This window comes from Mastacembelus armatus, chromosome 10 (assembly GCF_900324485.2).
Source record: "Mastacembelus armatus chromosome 10, fMasArm1.2, whole genome shotgun sequence".
NCBI classification, from domain to species: Eukaryota; Metazoa; Chordata; class Actinopteri; order Synbranchiformes; family Mastacembelidae; genus Mastacembelus; species Mastacembelus armatus.
In genome coordinates, this window is record NC_046642.1 from 4,964,787 (window position 1) to 4,976,738 (window position 11,952).

General features: G+C 38.6%; 2 protein-coding genes across 10 annotated transcripts in view; one reads left to right on the top strand and one right to left on the bottom strand.

The window, feature by feature from the left end:
- The window catches only part of rapgef2b (Rap guanine nucleotide exchange factor 2b), a 94,567-nt gene extending 89,169 nt beyond the window's left edge, over window positions 1-5,398 (bottom strand). For 5 of the 9 annotated variants that reach the window (XM_026329850.1, XM_026329848.1, XM_026329846.1 and 2 more), the window contains exon 1: window positions 4,733-5,398. In XM_026329850.1, coding sequence (XP_026185635.1) covers window positions 4,733-4,801 — 69 coding nt within the window. In that variant the 5' untranslated portion in view covers window positions 4,802-5,398. The remainder of the gene's footprint in view (window positions 1-4,732) is intronic. The other 4 variants (XM_026329844.1, XM_026329845.1, XM_026329842.1 and 1 more) reach the window with 1 other exon arrangement.
- Window positions 5,399-6,873: 1,475 nt separating this feature from the next.
- On the top strand, window positions 6,874-9,253 carry spmip2 (sperm microtubule inner protein 2). Its single transcript, XM_026330821.1, has 4 exons — window positions 6,874-7,032; window positions 7,589-7,818; window positions 8,207-8,265; window positions 8,893-9,253. The coding sequence occupies exons 1-4, from the start codon at window positions 6,969-6,971 to the stop codon at window positions 8,951-8,953; spliced, it is 414 nt and encodes a 137-aa protein (XP_026186606.1). The 5' UTR covers window positions 6,874-6,968; the 3' UTR covers window positions 8,954-9,253.
- Window positions 9,254-11,952: the final 2,699 nt, after the last annotated feature.

The window sequence follows — 11,952 nt, forward strand, 5'->3', positions numbered from 1 at the left end:
ATGCTGTTACCCAGGGTTCCAACTAATCATGCTTCCAGTGGTGAAGCCATTGTGTTTACCTTACTTCAATCTCAAAGATTCAAACATGAATTACATTGTACTGCTCTTTTCATTATTAGATTTTAGGGAGCAACAGGCACACAAGGCTACACAAACATCCTGGTGTATTACAGTAAAGAGCACTTTGTGGATTGCAAATGTTTTCTGGCTTGTAGTCAACTATGATATCAGACATTTTGCTGTTCAATTAAACTGTAAAACCACCATAAATACTGTCTTTCTGTAACAAAGGGGTTTATGATTTAAGATTAGCCCAAACCTTTTCATCAGTTCCTCCCTGTAAGTCATAACACTGAGGAATCAAGGATTTTAATACTATAATCAATAGAATTTACAAATCCACCGACTAGTAGTCTGTACTTGTTTTATCACTATAACAATATAATGAAAAAATGCTTAAGTGAAATGAAAAGCATTTTTTAAATGAGCCAATCAGAAGTTGGGCCAGTCCTCTGTCTGCACTGTCTGTTGGTGTATTTGTTTCTCTTTTCTTCCTGAAATCATCCCTGAAATGAATTTAAACTGGGAGAAAGACGTCACTGTGACCACTGTGTGTGTGTAACCACTTCAGCCTGTGTTCAGCCCCCACTTTCAACACAAGAATAACATGTGACATCACTTCACTTCTACAGGGTTAGTGCTACAGAGTGCAACAAATGCCAAGGCAAGCAGTGCCTAAATTTACAGGATGGATGGAAGGGTTGGAGAACTAGAAAAGTCTGTGTTGCCTGGGAAAATTCCAACATTACAACTCCTTTCGAAAAAAGCTGCTACAGGCATTCAACCTAATTTTATGAGCCAGCAATCAGGAGGGTTTTTAAATAGATAGCATAGTTCTGATGCCCTCACAAAATAGGAGGACAGCCACAAAACAATGCCCAGCTCGAGAAAACAAAAACCACTTCGGGGGAAAGGGGTTCTGTTGTCAAGACATTCTTCCTGCTTAAGTTCAAAAAGCATCCTGATGCTTTTCCTCTTCCTGCTGCTCATACTGAGCAGGATGGTGAGAGACAGGGCAGCTTTGTTTTACAGTCTGCGTCAACTGATTCCTTTGCAAGCTGATCAGCAGCTAATGTAATGTAGTAAGGCTAAATTTATAATCCTTGTAATATTTATTCACAATATATAAATTATCACCTTACTGAGACTCAGCTGTATGCAATAAGTATTAGGTTTACACGACAGATTTCTCTGCAGTGTGTTAATGAATCTTTAAAAAACAGCAGCTGGTCTATGCTAATATCCTGTGCAGTTTTAACTTTGCTGAAAGTAAATACTGTTCTCCTTTACATATTTTAAAAAACAAATCAGCATTTGTTTGTCCTGTTAATGCAATAACAAGGCACAGTCGTGCTACATTTGCATTCCAGCTATTTTTCCACCCATTTATTTTTGTATGTAACACACTATCATGCCATGGTCATTTCACAAATACATAAATATTTTGGTAGGTTTGAATCACAGTGGGATCTGTCTTTCTGAGTAATGACAAGCTAAGATTCATTTATTTGACATGTTACAAGGGTAATGAATGTCCACTAAATACCCAAATGCATTTGTTTTCTCCTTTATCTCTATATCGTGGCTGCAAACCTGCACTCATCTCCTGGTGTGGTCCAGAATATGTGGAAACAATGTAAAGTGGGGCAGCTTGTCCTTCCAGCTTTGGCAGGGTCACGGCAGTGCAGGACTATTGTTTGTGGCCTTTAGCTTTGCCACATGGCTAAACAAGGAGTAGAGGTATCTGTCCTGAGCCCAGATACTTGCTGAAAATAAACAGAGTGGTGAAAGCAGAAGTATGGAGGGGCAGGTGCATGCCAGTTTTTGTTCCTGTGAGACTACAAGAATTGATTTCACTCATAATTTCAAGATTAGCTGTTACAGTCTTGGGTTTCATAGTCCTGGTCCCATAAAATATGATTGAGATAGACAGAGATGTATACAGTTCAAATAGTTAGTTTCAATGCTTTTACGGTCTAAAGAAATGGCATTCAATTTGCAGCCAAGAGTGAAATAGGCTGCAACAGAGCTGAGCATGCAAGACTCAAGATATAATATACTGTAGCTTCTCCATCTACTAAAGCTTGAGCTTAGTAAATGTTTCTATCAATAACCTCATAAGCTTGATCTCAGACTTCAATGCATGGTTGTGGAGCGCTAGATATCCCAACCCCCACCCAGTGATCCAATAAACACACGTCATAGAGAGCTCTTTCACAAACAAAGCCTGAGTGTGAGGTGTGATGAGGTTTGATGAGTGTAATATAGAATGTAGCCAAGAATCTGCTAAATATGACTGCATGTGTCCTGAAAAATATAGATCCACACTAGAATCCCTCTCCAAAGCAATCTCACGATCACCTTGTCATCTGCAAATCTGATATTATGCCTGTTCCAATATGATCGCCTGCAGTCACTTTTACAGAGAATACAAAGAAAGACCTAAGGGAGACAGTAGTGGAGAAGCTCTTTAAAAAACTCCATGTACACTTTGTTGATTGAGTCTATGTGATAAAAATCCACCACACAACCCAACGTCAGATTTTATCAAAAAAAAAAAAATCAGCTAGTTGGCAAAATCATTGCAAAGATGAAGGGACACAAATTCAAACTGTGAAAACCTCTTCTAGCATCCCCAGCCCATTGCTACTGAGAACCAAGCTGCATGTCTGACACATACTTTCCTTAGTCCACTGTCACAAGAACCAGTGCACTTCCAGTTATAGTCCATAATGAACAGGAGCTGTCAAGTGGTCAGTTATTTAACCTGCCATGTGACAACAGGGTGAGGAGGAGGGTCAAATCGCGCTGTGGTCAATCTTGAGCGACAATGACGGATCCCTCTAACGATGAGCTAATTCGGACAGAGATGCCCTGCCAACACCATTAGGATAAACTGTGTCAGCCACCACACTCACTATCTGCTTGTACACATCACCAGGAAAGGTACTGCCATTTAAACAGGTTGAAAATTAGACCAGCACAAAATCACATGATATGCAATACCACAAAGAGGCTTTTAGTCTTGTGAAAAAAATGTGTGGACAACTGTGTTGCATTCTGTTATACATCACACTGTTTCAGTCATTAGACATTGATCAAACTGTCCTAATCAGTCTTTCCATTCATTTTTCATAATTTCAAAAACCTCCTTAATGATTTTTTTGTATACTGACACAACATGAGTTCATACCTTTGCATGTTAATTTACCATGATACCAGTAATTTTTTTTTTAATGGAATCTCCTGGTAGGACATATTTTATCCAAGCCCAATATTGTTTAATTGGACCCATTTGCCAGCTAGATCACAGGTGTTCTCAAGACTGCCAGCTCTGAATCATATTTTCACTTCCGTATCAATTTTCAGTTACCATTTTAAAAGGGTCAGCAGAACCACCTGCAAATATTTCCTGATGAGAAAATGTTACCATGACTGAAAAACAATACAATGTGACATGATTAATAATCCAATAATATACCATAGCTGAAAAAAAAAGAATCAGTGGATTTGATGCACTGAGAAACATTTAGATAAAAACGACTTTTTTGTTTTTGGGGGGATTTTTTTTACAAGAAAAAAACAAAACAAAATCTGTTCAAAGACTCTGCACAACCAAAGTCTGTATGAAAGTCATCGTTGTTTCCATAATCACAATGGTATCCATCAAATATACAAATTATATCTTGTATAAAGCTGCAAAGACCATGGGCCTAGTACAGATAACAAGCTATCAATGACACTATAATTGTTTCCTCAATGTCAGATAGACGGGCAGATGGTTGTGCCACTCACTGTAGCCCACTAGTGTTAAGTGGTGGTCTATTGATTGTCCATTGTGTGCAAAGCCTTTGCTAAAGCAACATCCATGTGCTGTGCAGGCAGTGCTCATATGAAATGACACCACAATGGCCACCCTGCACTTATTACGTATATCTATAAGGGTCAGCATAACCGCTAATATCTGAAGGCAAACAAAGCTTTGGTGTAAGTATGTCTGTTGATCAAGGGTAATAACCACGGTCCACAGAATTTGCATGTTCAGGAAACCTCAAAGTAACACACACACACACACACACACACACACACACACACTTCCCTGAGGAAACTACTCAATACAGTCAGTGACTATACTGAGGTTCAGAATTAAATACTGGACCAACAGAATTGAAAGGGTAAAGAATCACCAGTGGGCCTACCTCAGAAACACATAAACTTTAACTTGTGTCCTGGTCTTCCATTAATGGCTGGGAGTATTGCATGTTTTGTTTTGTTAGAATAGCTTATTGGCCAGGGTAATGATTTAGCCCCATTCTGTGCCTCTCACGCATTTCATTTTTGCACAACTCTCCAATGTAAAACAAATGGGACACGCTGTTGGTAAATGCGAGGCTGGATTCCCACCATGGCTGCAGCTCCTGTTGCGATAAGTGGCTTTGATGATCTGTGCTGATGATACACGGCTTAGCGGGATGGAGCCATCCCCTACACTGGAACACGCTGAATGGCAACAGTTGCACACAGACATACTAACGCAGGTTAAGGCTCCGCAACATTGTGGATGTTGCGGAGCCACAATGTTGCAATTTTAGTAACAAAACACAACCGAAAAAGCAACACTTCTGAGTGCGGATCAAATGAGAAGTTATACACAATAAATATGTGTCCTGACCTGTTGCGTCCTTTCAGCCGGATTCATCATCACAGCCTGCCGAAAGCTGTTATCCACATAGGACGCCATTGTTTTGGAAGACACCGCCTGGATGATAGTGAATTCCTTATCCCAGAAAATGTGGTTATTCAAATCCAGTAGAGCGGATATATTCAACACAAGTCCCTCTGCTGTCTTGCTTTATTCTCGTCGCCTGTGCTCCGACGCTAGGGGATAAGCTGGGAGTGCCCGGAGCCAGGCCACGACTGGAGCCAGACACCCGAGCAGTCTCCTCGGGGTGTCCGTCTTTCTGTTGCCCGAGCCGATTGCGGCTGCCAACACCAGTCCCACCGAGAGGAAACTTCTTTCTTTCAACACCACGACGTAAACAGTCTGTGATAACTATTTTCTTAGTGTGAAAAATGTCCTTTTATTCAAGTCGGCGTTCAGCAAAGCCATTCCTTGTCTCTTCATTCTGCTAGCGACGAAAAGAAATCCCATGTAGGATCCACCAAACGGAAAAAAGTCAGCTGAAGGCCAACACTTATCCCGTCAACAACAGCCTGACGTCCATCGTGACTACTAGACCCGGGTACACTCACTGAGAAAAATCATTATATTATTTTAAAATTGGTCTAAAAGTGAAGAGAGGTCCGCCGCTGTGCGCTGTTGTGTGCCACCATGGTGACTGACACACCATTGTGAGGTCGGACACCATTAAATGAACCACATCCTTGATTTATTTTCAAAATAATGTTTCAAACTCAAAGACAAAGGGATGTGGAATATTTTGGGTGGAGTCTAGGAAATGAAGGTGTATATCGAGGAGGATCTTTCCCCCCAAAAATGTCTTTTTCATTGTAAGGTAAAGACTTAATGCTAAATACCATAACACATGGGGGGTTTCAGTAGAAAAGGCGTAGGGTAATCTTTTAAATTGGCTTCCAATTGATGTGCCAGATTAATTTAGGTCTGCCCGTGCACAACGGACTAAACATGCCGTGGACCGTACCATCATAAGCCAATATATTAAGATTAATATCGGTTTTATTCCAATAATCTGCTGTTTTTGATTAAGTGCTCTGCAAGGTTTTAGTGTAATTCTTTGGTCTACGATTACGCTTTAATTTGAATTACTGAGTTATTTTATATTGAAGGCAGTGTAATTGTATTTCCTGTCTGGCTGTTGTTATCTGTTCCTGACTTGACAGAGATTTATACACAAGGGGCGGCTCATGGGCGAGTCCATTTAACAAAAAAGAAAAAAGTGGCACTGGGGAGAGGGAGTGCGATGTGGCAAAATAGCCAGTGCTTTGATACCACCTAGTGACTTATTAGGGGAATAACATGGAAATGGATTCATACAGTAAAATGCAGGATGTGGTGACATGTATTACAATAAACAATTGTCTTTAAATAGGCAAATATAGAAATAAGCCATCTTTAATTAACTAACAAACTTCAAATTAATAAAAAATAATATTTTCCAGTCAATGCACTTCTCCATTCTGGTAGACCTTTTTAGGAAAAGCCACTCCAAAATCAATCATTTCAGGCTACAGTGATCACTATAAAACGTACCTAGATGTTGTATAGTGTGTAGGATAAGACAAGACTTTATGGATCCCCAAAGGGAATTCACATGTTAGAGCAGATAAGGAACTCTTGAATGAATTATAAATATAAATAATAAACATTACATTAAACATGACATTAACAAAGATAATTACCTTAGAATGAGTTATGTAAGTGCAAGTAGTGCAATTCCAGCTGCCATGACTTGTGAACTATAGAAATATATAGATATATGTAAGAATAATAAGTACAATATACAACATAATAAAAAAAATATGCTGGGGAGGTACTTACTTAAGCATCAGCTGATAAAAGTTAATCTAAATAAATAGTTTCAAAACCGAAGAAATCAAAGGGATGCTACAATGTTACTCCATCATTATGATAAATAAAAATATATTTTATGGCATTTCTGCTTTGATGTTTATTTATTTTATAAAATAATCTGGGATAAATTAAGCTCAAATGTGATATGAACTGAACATTCTTCACCAGCACAAACATCAACCTCTTTTTAGAAAGTAACTAGGCCATAAGCACTGATGCCATGACAACCAGTGGTTACATGACAACCAAATATGACCCCATGGACAGAGCAGACCGCTTGGCTCAAGTTATCACCCAAGGGTGCTCATTGTATAATTGTATGTAGCCTTCAGCTAATTCATCTATAACAGGAAAAATGATGCAAAACAGTGAAGCAGCTGCAGAATGGCCACAGTATGGACAAAGGATCATTTTCACAGGTAGGAAAAGCAAGCAGAGACTGTACTCTTATTGAGTTTATACGGCAGAGTGTAAGTGTGGGAAGTAAAATGCTTTCAAAAAAGTTCCCAAATTTAAATTGATGCAATGTTTTTGTTGTTATTTCTACAATATTCACTCACTGCTATCACTGACAAAATAACTAATTGGTGGGCGCGTATGTATTATCAGACCGCCCAGTTTCCTTTGTGATAACGTTAACCGCCTGCTTAGACATTATATAGTTGTGCATCAACTATATAATGTCTAAGCAAATGATCTTATCTTATCTTGTCTTTGTCTTATCTTTGTCTTCTCTTTGTCTTTTTCATGTCTTTCATTTTCATTTTATTATGTTGTATTCACGTCTCGATACCTCTGTATATTGACAAGGTTTTTTTTTACATTATGCATCTTGCTAACATTGCTCAATAATTAATTTTTTATTTCAGACACCTGTGTCTGTAGAATCTCATGTAAATGAGTCATGTAAAAGACTCAGGTTCTTTTGGATGTTGTTATTTAACCCTTTCTTTCACGTCCACTGTTTTTTACAAGGCCCAGACGGAACTGGAGACTACAGGCCGAGATCAAACTATTTCCCCCGGTATATTGGTGTGGGCACTTCATCACCTGAGGCCACAGGTGACCTCAGTTACTTGTGCCGAGCTGCACCACATGCTCCGCCTCCTATGCCCAAGCAGAGTCATGTGGGTGAGGTTGGCTGGGGCTGGCAGTACAACCAGCTGTTGAACAGAGGGACGCTCCTCAGTAATATGCAAATTAAGGTACAGCTAGTACTTTATGCTAATATGTGTGTAGAAGTCCTTTGGTGCCTGTGCAACAAAGTTGTACTGAACATAACTTAGAAATACTTGGATATGATGGATTCCATGAATAATTAATTACATCTGGATTTTTTATTTTTATTCTGTAGAATATTTTTAATAGTTCAGCAAAAAAAAGGTATTAATTCTGTTCGGTAACTAATGGGTTTACTCATGAGAATCTAAATAAATGATTTTAAAAGCATTTGGTTAAAGATTCACAAATTCTATAGGGAGATTTTTATATGCATAATAAGGACAACCAGTTATCATGGTGTAACACACTGTATTAATGAAAGAAAACAGCATCTGAGAGAAAAATTAAACTGGACCTCTCCTTTTCTGACAGAAAACAGAGTTACGCACTGCGCTGGAGGACAGAGTGACTCACAGGTTTCAGAACAAACAGTAAGACAACATTGGTAACCTGCACTTTAAAGATGTTGGATGTCTTTTGTTTCCATGACCCAGAATCATATTACATGCATATGCTGTGTCAAATGAATAAGTGAGAACATCTCAGGTTTGCACAGTGTTGGGTGACTGCATTGTAGGTTGCCCATTCATAATGCAACACTTCCACTTTTGCAGGGGCACACACTGCTTCAAGCTGAGCAGAAATCAGTTGCACAAAGTACAGTCAGCTACCCTATATTTTCTCCCTGAATAAGGTCTTAATGTTAATCAGAACACAATCTATTTATAAAGTTTTGATTAGCTAGCAGAAACTAATTTGGAAGCAAATTAGTTTTCTCTAATGTTGATCTGAATTCATGTGAATTTACTTATTTAATATAAATATTTGTTTTATAAATATCTGTCAAACCAATCTTCCTAACAGACTCATTACCATCTAATAAATGTCAAACCAATAATTTGAGTATAACGTTAAGATGTGTCAGAAACAAATAAACAGCTTTATGTAACGTAACTTCAGTTCAAATATCACACACAGTAGGTATAGATGTAGATAGTGATGTGTTCCTTTCACCATCTCTCATTGCCTCTAATGGCTTCACATTTGTTTCCTTCCAGAAACAACATGATGGGTGACTCACAACCCACCACCAAATTTCACAGAGGCCGTCACAGCTAACAGCAGATGGCATTCTACTACCCAAGACAGCTGGAGGACCTGACTGTTAATGGGATGTGTCAAGTTTGATTAAACAGCTTTTAATCCTTGTAATATGTTAACTTTGCAGCAGTTTCATTTTTCATACCCCTTCAGCCTGAGTAATTAGAGGGCCCTTCACATAGGCCTTATTATTAAGTAGACTCAGATTGTCATCATGTACAATTCTACATACCCCTGGAAGTTTATGGAAAAGTGACTCCTTGTTATTCTTCTTGTAAGTCACAATAAAATAAACTGGTGTACATCTTTGACAATAAAACTGGCAAAAAAATGTTGAATATGTCCCTTTGTCAAAGGTGTGCTCTGAGTGGTATAATGTGGCACAGAGGATATGTAATACATAAAAGGTACCCCCCCCACAACTTTTGTTTTGTTTGTTCCACTGCTATTTTGTTGAATTTATGGTTGATACTGTTGTGTTATGCGTTGTGCCACTTATACAGGAAACAGTCACTTGTAGAATTAATATAAATCATTGTGTAATACATATGTTATTTACAAGGCCCTTAGGGCAGAAGTAAATCAGTTCAGTGAAAGCCATCACTCATCAATGCTGTATCCATTTATGTCTACAGAATATAGGAAAAACACTTCCACACCATTGATTGTCTCCATCTGTGACATGTGTAACAATAACACATCACTGGCTTCTTAAACTAAAAACTATTTCCAAAAATAGTGAAACCCCAATGTCTCTCATAGTGTCAAAGATAAAGACTTCTAATTCCTATATGAGGACAATCTGATAATCCATCCCTGCAGCAAAAGCAATCACACCAACTTATGTCTGGTGCAGATAACTGTAAAAATATTTACCACAAGAGAAACCACTGATTTTTATATAATGAGGCACAGAGACATCAATTTCTTAGGGTCAGTTGCAATGTCTTCATAAAACAATCACAACAAGCTCCCCTGTCTGACACTCTCCTCAATGCATGTTGTGGTTGAGTTTTATTGATACAGAACTTTGCAGATAGTTACAAGATAATATAAGTGTGTCCTATGTGTTTAAAACAGGACTTTTCTAAATTATTAGAGAAACTTGACAAACTGAAAATCCAGTCATTTGTCAGTGGACCTCTCCCAAACATCAACAGAGGATCCCCCCTCAACAGCACTTCCATTGGTGCCCCTTCCAATGCCCTAGGCACCCCCAGCTGCATCCACACCCTCTGCAGACTCGTCATTGTCCACTCCATCCCCAGCTTCACCAATGGGATTTCCAAATCATTTAGAAACCTTGGTGAAATCAGGAATTAAAATGGTGCCTCTTACTCCTAACCTGGCAAGGTCACTGGGATTATCATCAACACCAGTGAATTCATCCCAGGTTTCAGTGCAGTTTCACTGCAGTTTCATGGTTAGATAGCAGGCCAGGAAATGCAGTTCTTATTGAATCACCCCACCTAATTTTACATTTCTATCAGAAGCACGAGACAACAAAAAGGGTGGTGGCGTCTGTGCCTTTTTTAGGGATAATATGGTTACCCACAGGCTGTCATTTGGGGAGTTCTTATCATGGGAGTATATATCTTTTAAAATGGAGCAAAAATTATCTCTCTCTGAACTCTATATAGTCATTTACAAACCTCCCCAATGTTGCCCAAATTTTATTGATGAATTTACTGAGATGCTTTCAGTTGTCTTCACAGAGTTTGACTGTTTGGTTATTACAGGTGATTTTAATGTTCACATGGATAACGCCTGTGACAGATATGCCAAAGAACTTTCTGCCGTCCTTGAAACCTATGGCCTTAGTCAGCATGTTAGGGAGCCGACCCATACCAGAGGTCACACTCTGGACCTTGTCATCACTAAGGGTGTTAACGCTTCTAATGTCACTGTGATTGATGTTGTTTTTTGATTTGATCATAATTCCCAAAGATGCAGCTGGACCTACACTTGTTCAGAAAAGACACATAAATGATAACACCAGGACACTGTTTATGGAGATGATTAGGTTTGAAAATACCACTTTCTCTCAGGTTGAAGATTTGTTGACTTCATATACGTCAAGTGTTCGAAATGTCATGGATATGATTGCTCCTGTTAAAGATAAATTAATCAGGAACAGGCAAAAGCTACCGTGAAAGGTACCTTCGAAATGATGAAAAGGTCAGGGCACAGAAAAGGGAGTGCCGGAAGGCCGAAAGAATATCAAAGCTCCAGGTTTATTATGACATTTATAAGCAGATGTTGTGTGTGTTCAATGAAACTCTACGTAGAAAGAGAGAAATGTATTTTTCTGAAATCATCAACAACAGCAGTAACAACTCACGTGTCCTGTTTGCTACAGTGAGTAGGTTAACAAACCCTCCATCTCCATTGCCATTGGAACTAATTTCAACATCTAAATGTAATGAATTTGCATTATTTTTTAATGACAAGAGTCAGGGTATTAAACAATCAATAAAGTGCACAAGGCAGCTCTTCAGCCATCCAGGAGACACTTGGTAGAACTGACACATTTTACACCAGTAAATGACATACCAGTTGAAGAGATCATCTCAAGTCTGAGTTCATCCACCTGTTGCCTCGATGTTTTACCCACTAGATTTCTGAAATCAGTACTAAGCAGTTTGTTACCACAGCTCACTCAATTAGTTAATAATTCATTACAGTCTGGAACATTGGGCCCAAGGGCCCTGAAAATTGCTGTCATCAAGCCCCACCTGAAGAAGAGCAGTTTTGATGCTACGGTACTGAACAACTACTGGCCCATATCAAATCTGCCGTTTTTAGGCAAAATCCTTGAAAATGTTGTTTTATAACATATGACAACTGACAGTGTTTTATCCAAAGTGATTTATCTGCACTCAGTCTCCTTTTATTTTATTTTAAGTTCATCTTCCACTATTTGCTGTTTCTTATTTTGATTTTTGCCTATGTAGTTTTAACTTGTATTTTATTTCTGTAAAGCACTTTGAATTACTGTGTATGAATTGTGCTTTATA

Bases quoted from the DNA above. Each gene is read 5' to 3' on its own strand.
- spmip2 (XM_026330821.1), top strand. From the start codon at position 6,969: ATGATGCAAAACAGTGAAGCAGCTGCAGAATGGCCACAGTATGGACAA. The intron at 7,819-8,206 runs GTACAGCTAGTA...CTTTTCTGACAG, and splicing joins TCAGTAATATGCAAATTAAG to AAAACAGAGTTACGCACTGC. The intron at 8,266-8,892 runs GTAAGACAACAT...GTTTCCTTCCAG, and splicing joins CACAGGTTTCAGAACAAACA to AAACAACATGATGGGTGACT.